This window comes from Lontra canadensis, unplaced genomic scaffold, assembly GCF_010015895.1.
Source record: "Lontra canadensis isolate GAN:19392208 unplaced genomic scaffold, GSC_riverotter_1.0 scaffold116, whole genome shotgun sequence".
In the NCBI taxonomy this organism is placed as follows: domain Eukaryota; kingdom Metazoa; phylum Chordata; class Mammalia; order Carnivora; family Mustelidae; genus Lontra; species Lontra canadensis.
The window spans coordinates 5,448,078-5,462,297 of NW_022631110.1; the positions used below are offsets into that span (position 1 = coordinate 5,448,078).

At 41.8% G+C, this 14,220-nt stretch overlaps 1 protein-coding gene across 2 annotated transcripts in view; it reads right to left on the reverse strand.

Moving 5' to 3' along the window:
• The window catches only part of SMPX (small muscle protein X-linked), a 53,318-nt gene extending 39,821 nt beyond the window's left edge, over window positions 1–13,497 (reverse strand). Inside the window, exons 1-2 of one of the 2 annotated variants that reach the window (XM_032840830.1) lie at window positions 13,281–13,496; window positions 9,660–9,716 (exon numbers count right to left, since the gene is read on the reverse strand). In XM_032840830.1, the coding sequence (XP_032696721.1) occupies window positions 9,660–9,698 (39 nt within the window). In that variant the 5' untranslated portion in view covers window positions 9,699–9,716; window positions 13,281–13,496. Of the gene's footprint in view, window positions 1–9,659; window positions 9,717–13,280 lie in introns of both variants that reach the window. The other variant, XM_032840831.1, reaches the window with a different exon arrangement.
• Window positions 13,498–14,220: the final 723 nt, after the last annotated feature.

A 14,220-nucleotide genomic window follows, 5' to 3' on the forward strand; every position in this document is an offset into this window, starting at 1 on the left:
GAGTTGAAGTTAACATACAGTTTCTGAAAGACTTGATTGCTAAACCAACCTTTTTGATGAAGTGTGCATGCTCTGTAGTCGGTTATAGTTTTCAGTAAAGAGACACATAAGGTCATCCAGGATAAGGCACTCAGTAAAGCACATACTATGGGAACACCATCTTTTCTTGCTCAGAGTTTAATTTTAGCAACGCGCATCGCCTCTCCACAGTAGTAAACAGGCGGCTGCTGCTAGTGCAAAGAGCCCCGTACTAGGAGTTGGTACAGATTCTCTGTACTTGAGAAAGTGACAACTGTTCTGGGTCTCAGATTTCCCATTTGTGATATGAATATTAGGCTTTGTCAGTGGTTTTCAAACCTTTCAGCTATGTAACCCTTCCTTCAAGTAAAGTATTGTGAGAACATCGAAAATGCAAACCAGATGGAAGCAGAGGCAGAGTTGTTCTGGCTAAGGTGGAAGGGAGTGTAGAACCCCATCTGCTTCCCCCAAACTCTGGGCCATGAGCAGTTCCTTCCAGTGGGAGGGGGTGCCCAATCTGACAACCGTTGAAAGAGATCATCCTTAAGTAGATGAGCATGGACATGTACTTAAAATGTTCATTCTTCCCATTGTTAGGTTGTCTGTAATTTACTTTCAACTAGCATAGACCACGTGCTATTTTATATGTTCAGTTTGGTTTACACTGCAGCTCTAGAGAATTCTATTGCTCTGAGTGGGAGTTTATCCTCATAGGGTGGTGATGAGGTGGTAAAATATCACCAAGACCACATTCCCACGGTTGCTACTCCAAGTCCTTCTGTTAGTCATCTGTCCACTAACACCTGAGGTTTTGATGTATGAAGAAATGTCAAAAATAATGGCAGGAGCTTTAGAAATGGCTCTTGTTGGAGAAACTAGAGGAGGTTAGGGTATGCAGATTGGTAAAACTGTTTTGGAGACTATCCTTCTCCCTGCCTCTACCGCCGGCCCCCACACAGAACAGAGTGTAAGAATCTGACAGTGTATAGATTATATCTTCTGAGACAGAGCTTGAGAAGTGATCCCTAAATGGGCCTGTCTCCAGCCATCGATAATGAGGATTTCCAGCTGGGTGCTGCCAGTGAGGGGTACAGAATCCCCACCTGCCTCATGTGAGCCTTTCATGTGAGTTGACAGTCACTTGGAGCACTTACAGGAACAAAAGCCAAGGCTTCCCGGAGCTCACAGACAGACTGCATGGACGGTTTTCTGCCGGCTTGCTAATGAATGTGTGTTTAACAAACGTCCGTCCATGTGGCAGAGTTGGCTTTGAGACTGGATTTCATCTTCACCCTGTGCGAGTTGGGCACAGTAACTACTCCCCTGGCCATCCATCCTACACTACTTTAGCCACCCCAAACCCCGATTCAGCCACGGTCCTACATCCTCACAACAAACTCTTGAGGAAGAAAACAGCCTCAGAGAAGTTAAATGTCACACAAAGAGTTTGAGGAAAAGCCAGGATTTCAAATCAGAGCTGCCTGACCTTGGGGACAGATCTTTTCACTCTATCAAGCCCTCTCCAAAGCGCTCTTCTTACTTGACCAAAGTGAGCTCCAGTCACTCTGAAATGCCCTAAACTGGCACAAAAATTACAGGCTTACACTTTGAGAATGGCCTTGGAAAGGGGGCACATAAAATGGATAATTCCAAAATATGTGTCAAAGAAAAGTCACATTGAAAAATGAGCCATTAGCTCAGTGACTTGATGCTTTTTCATCTTTAAGGCATCACTCAAGAAACCAGGAACCTAAATGGGTTTTTTGACAGCAAATATTGACAGGATCCAAAGCAGCCCAAGAACACGTCAAATATCCAGTCATTAATGTATACCTAAAGGGAGTGTCAAAAGAGTGCTTTGTAAATGATTAGAGACATTTCATTAATATAATCGTAGGGTGGTAATATTTGAGTGACAAATTATAGACTAAATTATAGCCATAAGAAAAATTCCTTATAACTTGAATTTATAAAAATATGTAGACCCTAGCTCTCTTTTTTATTCCATGGCCAGAGAATTCTGTCATAGTCTTGTTTTTCACTGACTCACTCTATTTGAATGCAAATAATGCAAATAATGCAATGATTAATTTTTCCATCTGCATATTGGGTATGGTATCTGCTATTCAGAATGGATTTCAAATATAAGGTACATTTTTATGGAAGAAAATGGAGTCAGTCCAGGTCATTGATGTTAGACTTTCTCTACATTGAGGTGACTCCTCGTCATTGATGTGATTAGACTTTTTCTGAGTTTGTTTATTTTCTAAGGTTGGACTTCTTCCTTCTCTTTATAGACTCTGTGTAAATGCAAAGGAGGCAGGCTTTTGTTTTTTCCTTTTATAACACATTCCCTTGCATTTCTTTTTCCTCCCCAAGTTTTATTCATCTTAGATATTTTCAAATATGCGCCTGACGCAGCAAACCCAGCACATCACTTGCCCAAGCTATACATAATTTGTTACATCCTCGAAGTTGGGGATGGAAAAGAATCTACTAGATGATCTTTTGCCAGAACAGGATACAGTTCCCCGATAATGGACCTATCTGATGTGAAATGAATACTACACTTGATCTCACCAGGTGAAGAAAAGTAGAAAGAATTCCCTGTAAGTTAATTCCACTACTCCCTTAATTATTTGTATTGTTCTCCTGCTTGGCTCCAGCCTTTGAGCCGGAGGATTCTGGAAACAATATTCTTTCCACAGCCACTCCTGTGTGACTTACAATGGAGTGACATCTTCTTTCTCCAGTGGGCTGGATTCTGATATGAGCCCGCCACTAGCTACTTTCAATCCTTATCCACTTTGCTTTCCATAGCCAGTGTTCTCTTATCTCTCCCTCCCTGTCCTCCCTGTTGGTGCCCACTATGTCTCTCCTTTTATTGTTGAGGCTTTTGGAGTTTCCTCTCATTGCATATTTGTTTGAGATAACCACCACACACACACACACACACACACACACACACACACACACACTAAATCTATCTTTAGCTTTCAAAGGTCTCCAGCTGCTCCAGCCAGATCTATAGCCACCACAACTCCCCCACCCCATGGCATCCTCCCAGGCCACAAGCAGAGGAAACCCTACAGGGTTGCATTTTGCCGTATTTCTTTCTGCACTTTCCTATTCATAGTGTCCTAGACCTTCTCTGAATAGAGCAGGATATGACATTTTGAGATTTCTAGCATCTTCATAGAAGACTTTCAACAAGAGCTTTCTCAATAGCTGATTAGAAAATGAGATTCTTATTTGATTTCTTAGCCTAAATTTAGACAGATGAAACTAACAACTAAAATACAGTCCAACCTATTTTAAAATATAATTCTATATCACTAGAATATAACTTCTTTATCTTTAGGGATTCTTGAAATCTGGAAAGGATTCAGAACATATAAAACTTACCCTCTCAACACAGTCTTGAGGAACTCCCACTCAACCACTGTCCATCACCCATGGTGTTTCACACTGAAAGGCTTTCTTCTGTATGTCTGTCTGTCTCTCTCTCTCTCTGTTCTCATCACTTCGCTCTTTTTAGTAATTTCCTGAATGACTCAACTATAGGCTTGTCATCCAGAGAAAAGCAGATTTCAAGAATGCATTATGGCTGTTAAGATAATGTTTACATTTGGTTGAGGGCAGGTCATATATCTGAGATACTTGTAAAGGTCAGCCTCAAAAAATGACATCTTGGGGCTCCTGGGTAGCTCGATGGGTTAACCTCTGCCTTCGGCTTGGGTCATGATCTCAGGGTCCTGGGATCAAGCCCCACATCTGGCTCTCTGCTCAGCAGGGAGCCTGCTTCCCCTTTTCTCTCTGCCTGCTGCTCTGCCTACTTGTGATCTCTCTCTCTCTCTGTGTCAAATAAATAAATAAAATCTTTTTAAAAATGACATATTTGGCCAGCATATAGACTACTTGCTTCACGGTACTAATATGGAACCCTGGTCAGAGCAGCAAAGATTATCAGCTGGTGGTAGCACTGGGCCCCCTCTGGAGTCAGTCTGTTAACATTCAACTTCTAGCTACATGTTAAAGAAACCAGGGTTAGAAATGATAAACAGTGTATTATAGTGGTCTACATAAGCAAGGAGCAGTAGATCCATGATCAAAGAAAAGGCCTTGGCTCTACATTAAAACAAGTGACAAATGAAAGTTCATTTTTAATTTTTAAATTTAAATTAGATATTAAAGGAAGGTATATATCTTTTTTATTTACTTTAACCGATGAATTTGGTTAACTGCCCAAACATGGGTAGTGCTCTATTATTCCTTTGTGCCAAGGATCGTCATGTACCTAGAATCCTTTTTCAACTAGAAATCCCTATCAGGAAGCACGTAGAGTCTCTGACACCTGTCTATAAAGACTTTGGTCAGGCTGTTTTCTTCTTCCATGGAGCCTTTGTGCCTGGGCAATGAGGAGTGGAAGAGCAATGATAACAGGTCGGGAAGAGAAAGAAATATCAAAGCTCGGGGCTTCATGATATTCTGTTCTATGCATGGATTGGGTAGCAATGGACAAGTTCCTATAAGAGGCCACAAAGTAATGATGGCAGGGTTCATGTAATCATTCCTTTAAAATATATAATAAAAATTAGGTTTAGTTTCACAAGCAGCTTGGTTAAGTGAATTAAGCAGAGAGGTGGTAATTCAGTGGCCACAGCTCTTTGTATTTTGAGACCATGCTTGTCACCAAATAACTTTATTTTGTCCTATTCACTCAGAGCCAACTTACATTTAAGATGATTTTAGTCAGGGTGAGCTATTAGTTTCTTCTTCCCTAAGATGGTGATTCTTTCTAATGTCACACGAGCTCTTTAAAAGGGAGGACCTGGCTTGGTACTTATGATTACCTGTTAGATGGTCCCACCCACTCCTAGTACTCTTTCTGCCAGGGTGGGGATGGTAAGTAATAAGACTAGAGAATGTTGCAGAGTGGTTCCACACACGGGCTTTGTGATCAGACAACAAGGGTTCGGGTCCTGACTCTCCTACTTACAAGCTGTGTGATCCTGGCCGTGCTGTTTCCCTTCTCCATACCTTTCATTATAATCCATGGAGATCTCATTGCACTGTGTCAAATACATAGTAAACCCTGAAGAAACTGTGGCTGTTATTATCATCCTAATAATAAACCTCAGAAGTTATTCTCTGGAAGTTCATAGACTATTAGAAGCTACACAGAGGTTTAGAGACCATTTAATGCAACACCTTCCCTTTGCAGATCATGAGGACCAAGAGGTGAAGTCATAGAGCAGACCTAAGACTAGGGAACAGGACTCTTTTGCATTCAACCATGAAGCTCTCAGATCTCATGAGAGAGGACAAATAATAGCTCACTTTGGTCAATGGTAGAGAGAAAAGCCAGTAACGACCCAGAGAACATTGGCTCTGGGTGGGCTGAGGCCCTAGGGAGGCCCATGGTGGTTTCCAAAGGGGGTGTGCTCAGGAGGAAGGGGAAGGATGGGCAGGTGATGTTTGTGACCAAAGTCACTTGGTCTCATTAGAGAGACTTGCCGAGAAGATCATCGATGGGATTGGATTTCCCAGCAGCTCTAGCTTTCCCCACCTGTCATGTCAAATGCTTTCATCTGAAGGGAACAGCCCCACTATGCTGAGTGTGCTGATATTAACTTGGTTGCAATTCCATCCCCATAAACAGTGGGGTTTAAGAAGCAGCCTGGAGAGTACAAATGAGGGCTAGTAAACTATGGCCCATGGACCAAATCCAACCTGCCACCTGTTTTTATAAATAAAGTTGCACTGGCACACAGCCACACTCATTCATTTATGCATTACCTATGTCTGCTTTTGAGCTATAATGGCAGAGTTGGGTAGTTAGAACAGACACTCAATGATGTGCAAATCCTAAAATATTTACTATCTTGCCCTTTATAGAAAAGATTTGCCAACCTTTGGTATACAACCTTATAGCTGCTTAGGAGACAAAGGCCCTGACCAGGCAAAGGAAGGATCAACTGATTCCTTCAGGAGAGTTTTATGTCCCTGGCATAAAAAGTGATTTCTTTAGTACAAGTGAAAGAAAACACTGACTTGGAATCCCCTTCCAATTCAAAGGCCACCTTTTCAAGGTGGGTATGAAAGATAGTTGTCCAAGTCCTCTAAGGGTTGGCTGCATTCTGGCCCCCCTGTTAATCTGGGGCATGGAGAGGTTGGAGCCAGTTGAAGAGAAACCAAGGCAATTCCATGCATTACTTGGACAGTTAGAAGAGCCATCTCTTAAGGAATTGTGTGGTATAAACCAGGCACTTACCATTCATTATTTTATTCATTAGAACAATCCTTTCAAATAGTAGGATTGTCCCGATTTTACAGAAGGGTAAACTAAGGGAGAACTAAGGTCCCAGAGTGAGTAAGTGCCAGGTGGAGATTTGTAACTATTTGGCTCCATGTTGTCTGATGCACGTAGGTGCAGAAGTTCAACTATCTAAATGCCTAACCGTTTTAAGTATAGCTGACAGTGGCTTAAGTTGGCGCAGTCCAGACAAAATGGAGATCTAAGTCATTATTTTCTTGAAGTTTGCACTGCAAAATACTCCGCTGCAAAATACTCATTTGAAAGTTCCTGTATATTTAGAAAACTCTGCCTACGTTACCACTTTTTTGAAAATCTACAAAGTCATTAGCAAGTTATGGACTCTGAGAAATTCTACAGTAAAGATCCTATCCAACTTTGCTGAATTTAGTGTTTCCCAAACACTTTATCATGGAACCCTGTAGTTAACAAATGACATCCCATAATACTAGTATTCTAAAAGATGCACTTTGGGAACTGTTGAACTAGATGATGGTGATGATGGTGATGATGATGATGACTGACGAGTGATGATAACAGTTAATATTTATTAAGCAATTCAACAAGCCAGGCACTGGCCTAAACTTTCACACATATTAATTCATTTAACTCTCACAGCAACCCTATGAGACCAGTACTGTTATTAATTCCCCCACTTGATAGATGAGAAAACCAAGGCACAAAGAGGATAAACAACTTGTCCAAAGTCACAAAGCCAGTAAGGCCTGGAGACAACAAGCTCCTCAAATGGAGGGATCAGGTATCAATTCACCTTCACATGGCCTGCACTTTGCACAGTGCCTGTCACAAATACCCAGGAAATGACAGTTGAACTGCCTTGGAGATAAGACCCTAATAAAAAGGAAAAGCAACTAGAACACGTGGAATAGAACATTTAACATCTTTAAGTGGTATTTAAACAATGAAGGCACTCCTCATCGTTTGGAGTTTCTATTTGTTCCAGACATAACTGTACCCTAGATAATGTTACTACTATAAACCATTTTTATAGTGAAACCATTTTCATATTTTCTTTAATAGACCCTACTTTCGGTTAATGAAGAGATGATAGAAAAATATCAGATAGTACAGATCCTATTTAGCCACGAGAAATAATATTTCATTTGAAGGCACATTAAATTAGACTTTTTGAGTGGCGTAAAATATACTGAAAGAGGCAAAACCACAACCATAAGGAAGCACTCTATTGCCTTTGTTGGTAGAGTGGATGGAATTTTTAAATGTAGTAAAATAACAGTTACTGAGAAGAGTCCATAGCAGCTTTTTAAATATTACAGACCTAAAAATATATCAAGGTCAAAATGAGTAGATAAAACACTGGTGGACTTTCAGCATAGATTTGAAGGAAGCCAGAAAGCACTAAGGAAAAAAAAAAAAACAACACACTTTCAGCTTTAAAAGGAAGAGAAGCAAAAACAACCTGAGAGAAGACTATGTTTTTGAGTCCTGCAAAATAAAAAAGAAATTTTATGTTTAGCCCATTGGGAATTTCAAATTCAGTGATTAATTCACAGATTAAATTTCTCATCATGTTAACAAAGAACACTCCTGAATGATAATTATTATGATAATAGTTGACACTTAATGAGGGTTTACTGTGGTGTTTTAAGCAACTTGTATGTGTAGCTCTAGGACATGAGTGCTATCAACCCCACTTTACAGATGTGGAAAGAGAGGCAGAGAGATAAAGTAGTTTTCCCATGATTCCACACCAGTATGGATTAAGGATTCAAACTCCAGGAAATAAGTTTCAAAGGCTCAAGGATGCCCACAGGTCTGGGAGGCAAAATGAATTCTACTACCGATGTCAAGGTGTGGCAGAGACTCAGTAGGTGCACACAAAAGGGCCACATGTGGCAATGCAGAGTTAGATCCTTGCCAATAGGCTCTTCCTTGATAGTTCATTCTATGACAAGTTTCCAAGGGTTGCAATACACCTTGCCACTTAAGAAGCCCAATCCACTTAAGACTGTGCATTAGTCTTGGGGTGCCTGGGTGGCTCAGTGGGTTAAAGCCTCTGCCTTCAGCTCAGGTCATGATCCCAGGGTCCTGGGATCAAGCCCTGCATTGGGTTCTCTGCTCAGCGGGGAGCCTGCTTCCTCCCCTCTCTCTGCCTGCCTCTCTGCCTACTTGTGATCTCTGTGTGTCAAATAAATAAATAAAATCTTAAAAAAAAAAAGACTGTGCATTAGTCTTGACAGGTAAATATCTGTGCCTCCACCCATCTCTGCCGCTGGGCCCATGCACGCCCCTCCAAAATAGGGTCAATGGCTTATGTTTATGCTGTGTTAGTACATCACACCCCAAATATCCAGGAACTGTGCCACAGGTCCCATGGTATTCAGAAAAGTCCAGGAAAAAAAAAAAAGTTTAAACGTTCCTTTAAAGGTAGCACGGAGGACTCCATGTCGATGCAAGAGAAAAATGGAATTTTACAATAAAGTATCATGACCAGCGTCACATCGTGAGAGCCATTTGAGAGTTAAACACAAAACCTTCAGAGAATAGCAAATTAGATACAGAGTAAAAACAAATACTGAAAGTTATTTTCATAATTGTATTTTTTTTTAGATTTTATTTATTTCACCGAGAGAGAGAGAGACAGTGAGAAAGAGAACACAAGCAGGGGACGTGGGAGAGGGAGAAGCAGGCTTCCCGCTGAGCAGGGAGCCCAATGGGGCTCCATCCCAGGACCCCAGGATCATGACCTGAGCCGAAGGCAGACGCTTAATGACTGAGCCTCCCAAGCGCCCCTCATAACTGTATTTGTGTTCCAAATGCCTATGTCCCCCTCCCCTTTTTTGGGGGGTGACCCTTAAGTCAGCTGAAGCAACCAAAGAATTTGTTTGCTGGGAAGGCATGAGGAGATATAACCGCACCCAGACTTTACACGAAGCATACCCAAGCGTTAGGAAGGACACTTGACAAGAAAGGATATGTTCTAAACAGATGGGTCAACAAATTCAGTTACATATAAAAATGGAAAGTGAATTTTTAAATTCATATCAATGAACGTATCAAAAACATACACATCAACAAATATATCCAAAAATTAAACACTGCATTTTTGTAGACAGTTAATTCTCATTCATAACTTAGTCTCACAATTCAGCACGATCGAACAAACCAGCTTCTCCCTCCGCAGTTGTACCTTCCCAGACTCAGATCCTGTCTCATTTGCGCCCTAGGCATCAGTTGTTTCTTGAAGTGAATTACCAATGAACAATCAGAAAAGGTCTGATTTATTAAGCAAACAGGCTAGGAGTCACAGAGCTGATGTTAAAACGCAAATACGCCTACTTACCTGGATGGCTCTGACATTGGAAACCGGCTGTTTCGACATATTCGCGGGGTCTTATCCCTAAAAAAACAAGTGAGAGACTGTTAGAGGTGGCGGCATTCAGATTCTCGGGCTTGATAAATTAGAACTTAACTCATGATTCAACTGGGCAGTCACCCCTTTCAGTCTCAGTTTCTGAAGTTACTTACGGACTCTCCTTCCCAATGCCTCGGGGAGAGGGAACACTAGAGCTCCCGGATAAATCATTCAGGAGGAGAAATGCTGAGATGCCTCGCCCCTGATCGAATGATAGGCAATCAGAAACGTGAAAGGCGCTATCATCTCCTTCCCTGCTCTCCTGCCCCCACCGCTGAGAGCAGCAAAGCAAAGAGGGAATAAAACACCCTTGTTTGGGGCCTCTGAAGCTCTCTGCTTGAAACTGAACTTCTCATCTGAATGAGCTGTTGCCAGGGCTGCGTGTCAGCCTGATGGGAGCTCCCCCTCTCCATTGAACACCCGAGGAGAAATGGCCTGGACCACGTTCTCACTACTCACTGCACACGTGTCTGTTCCAGGTGGGCCCCTGGGAGACACTGTGAGGATGGGGCCTCATCTCCCCACTCTGGCTGTCCGGCGCCCGCTCTAAAGCCTCACCCATCCGCTTTGCTTTTAATGAAACAGCCTCAGAAGGCAAATAGGATTTACATGACCATGTCGTTTCCCCAAGATGTAGCCATGCTTCCTTCCCAAAGGACTTGTGCTTTCTTTCAGATGGGGAGATCTGACTTAGAGATGACTAGTGGCCAAGGTTTGCTGGCGTGAGGGGGGCAGGGAACAGCCCGGCTCCGGCCTGTTGTCGCACTTCTAAGTATTGTCATAGCTGGGTCGATGAAATGTTGACAGGGCCAACAGGAAAAGTTAAAAATTCAGTGAATGGAAAACATGCTGTTATTTAAACCCAAACCATAAAATGGGTTGACCGACTTTCCTCTACTGCCTGGTGTAAATGCATGTGCGACCCGTCCTGTGTCACGTGGCCCGTGTCACTCAACATTTCTAGGCCCTTTTCCTCTTCCTTAGATTTTACCTGATTCTTGAGCTGTGGTGAGACTCAAAATGACATAATGTTCCCAAAGCTGCATCGGGAACTCTAAAGCATCATGCAGATATTGATGGTTTCATTGCCATTGTCCACGGCTTGTGACTTTTCAGTAATTTACTGACCTACAGCTTCAAGCAAAGAGTAAGAATTGTTGTAGTGACAATGCCCCTCACCACTTGTACATATAAAAGATCTGAAAACTCTGAAAAACATTGTTTTTGAAATCTTCAAAGTCATAGGCCCTGTTACATGAAGTTAAACAATTACATAATTTTTAAAAATCTCTAATGTAGCCAAATGTAAGTCTTTGGAGTCACATACATGAAAACAATGAGATTTTTTCTTTAAGTTTCACCTGCATGTTTTGGTAATAGACGTAAATAGCTTCCATCTAGAAGGGTCTACGTAGAATTATTTTTGCTTTGGTTAAAAAGTTAAAAAGCCACAACAAATGGAACAATTAGGAATGCATTTTTCTCTATGATATGTTTCAAATACATTTCTATCTTTCCCACAGTGTCAAAGAGTCAATGAAGGCTTTTTAATTTTCGGATCTCCTATACACAGTTCAATATCAAAAGGAAAAGCTTGGTAGTTTAATTTTTAATGTTTCTATTCCTTAAAAGCTATTAGAAGCCATGCAAAGCAATAATTCTCACAGGACTTTAAACATCTCAGCATATAGTTTTCTCTGTGCATATACAACTATGGTTTAAACAATATCACTTGGGAACTTAACAAAAAGTTACTGTATATCGATTTGAAACATAGGAAGTAGGAAATTTCTTTTGTTATTACAATAGCATGTTGAAAGGTAAAAAAAATCAGGCAATGAATGATTGTGTTATTTATATTGCATTGTTTTTCTTAATTAGGCTGATTTTGTTTTTTTCACTAAACTATTGGATCACTTTGGTTTTCTGTGGACCTCTGAGCCTAAAAGATAGATAGACCTTGGGCCTCATCTCCTATATAGCCTTGGTATATCTCATTTGCATATAAATTCCTTCTGAACATATATGTCAGTCTTCAATAGAGACATCTTTGGAAAGTTGGTCAGATCCCAGCTCTCATTCCTTGCAAACAGGCTATATAACATTTGTGTAAATCCGTCCTGCAGCCGTTCCTGCTGTCCTCATTATTCGCAGAGAAATCAGGGCAAAGCACACTGATGAATAAAAATAGACAGTGTTCCCTGGCTGTTTCCCTGGCCCTGCATTCACCTCCGTTAGGGATGTGGTGTAGAATGCACCTGCCTTCTTTATCTGCATGCATCGTCCCGCGACCAAAAAAGACAGCTATGTCTTAGATGCACAACTCTACTCACAGCTGACCACAGCTTTTCATCCAAAGAGGTACCCTTTAAAGTACTCTATTACTGTGTTTCCTGGTTCTAGCTAAAATTTGGAAACGTGGAAACTTTGACAAGACGTATATTGACTTTTACAAAGCCTATACTATAATGGAAATGCTGGCCAGCTTAGCACAGTTGTGTTGGGTTTTCCTGGAAGATCAGCAAGTCAGTGGTGAACTTTAATGGGGGCTGTATGCTGAGTCATAGACAATATATGCTTTTTTGATTGGGCAGGACCTAATATCTGACTTCTAAATAGCACTTGCTCCCTTACTAAAAATTTGTCAACATTTATATCACTAATTTAATAAGGGAGTCAGAGTAAAACAAATCAATATTTGGAGAGAAGGGGCTTTGTTTGTTCTTTTTAAAGGTCTACTAAATGGCTAGAGCTCCATTTCAAAGGGAATTATCTTCTGTCCTGCAGCTAAAAATAATTCCTGAGAAGGGTGTAGAAAGACATTCAGCTGTCTGAACTGACTAACTCCTTATTCACTTTGCCTGAAATACACTGAGAGGCAAGAGGCACTGATCATCGCCGGGTCTCAGAACCTGGTACCCTCACGGGGAGAGACAGGTGCTGCCCTCCACCCTGCTGGGTACCTGGAACACCACGATCAAAGCACCAAAGCGGGGCTTTCGAAAAGATGGTTTTGTAATGTTAATCGATCTGTACAGTTGATAGAACTTTATCTCTGAGGTCAAGCCTGGCGCGGAGGGAAAGGGGAAAAGCATTTTCGACTTGTACTGGGTGACGACTGACAATAATTTGCATTTAGGTAAATCAGAGAGCTAGCGTGATACCTTTCCTCTGCTGCAAATCCTGCTGATTATTCCTAGGCTACCAGCATGAATCCATCTGTAGCTGACTGACTGTAACCCTGGCCAGGAGAATGAAAATGACATAATGTTCAGGGTCACGGTCACCCTATGTGGATTGTGGAAATTTTCTTAATGTCACAATCAACGAAAACTACTTTTAGTTCAGTCTTCTGTCAGATAGCTCCCCCCGCATACACAGACAATTTCTAAAACAGAATCAGCAACACCACCAACGAATAGTGAATTTACAAGGAAGCTACAGCCACTAGTTACAAGCCTACAAAGTTATAAGTAGTCACTTCAAGTTAGGCATCAAGGAAATTTCCTTCAGAAAGCCCAGTTGCCCGAGCTGGGTCCTCCTGCTTACCTGCTCTATGTATTTGTTTACTGCCTGAGGAAAGTCCCGGCAGCCAGATGCGAGAATACAGGGCTCCTCAGAAGGTGGAACGGACGCCCGATGTCCTCTGAGCCGTGATCTCAATTCCGATGCTTTGCATGTGGCGGAAATAGCTCAAGTGCTCAGTGCCTCACTCAGTGCTGAGAGCTGCTCCCCGCTCGGGGCTGGAGGGAAACTCGGTTTAAGGCTAAGTGTTAAAGAGAATTCCTGTCATAGCTCACAGTTGTTCTTCCTAAATATAGAGTTTGATACAAGCCATACACTGGCTGCCTCCGAAAGGCTTGACCGTGCTGAGAGCAGGGCTCAAATGTCAGCCGGAAGGTGGCTACGGAATCTTCCAGAAGATGCTGGCTGCACTTTCTCACATGTTCTGAGGGGGCACAGTGAAGTTTGAAAAGTAGGAAAAGTTTCTATCTTTAGCATTATTACCTGGAGGCTGGACCATGAGGAGCGTAAGATAAAAATTAGAGAGAAGCAGCGTGGCTCGGAGCTTCTTAGCAGGGACACCGACATCGAGCACTTTTTGAGTCCTTGCTTGGTCACTTAGGAGCTGTTAAAATTTTTCTTGATCAGCATTCGATACATGCTCACCAAATGATGATAATTATAATATTATGTGCAACTATAAGACATCACCCTTTTTGTAGGTCATAGATGGTCTCAGATCATTCCACTCAAATGTGGTTCCAGGGCTGAATCGTTGCTATCTCTGTTTTGCCTCTACTGGTGACAAGGCTACGGACCACAGAGCACAGGAGACAATAGCGCGAAACCAAACAAAGAGGAAATACCTATTTTAACTATGCCAGGGGCGAGGACCACGTATGAGGCAGAACACTTTTTCTTTTAAAGATTTTTTTTATTTATTTGACAGAGATCACAAGTAGGCAGAGAGGCCGGCAGAGAGAGA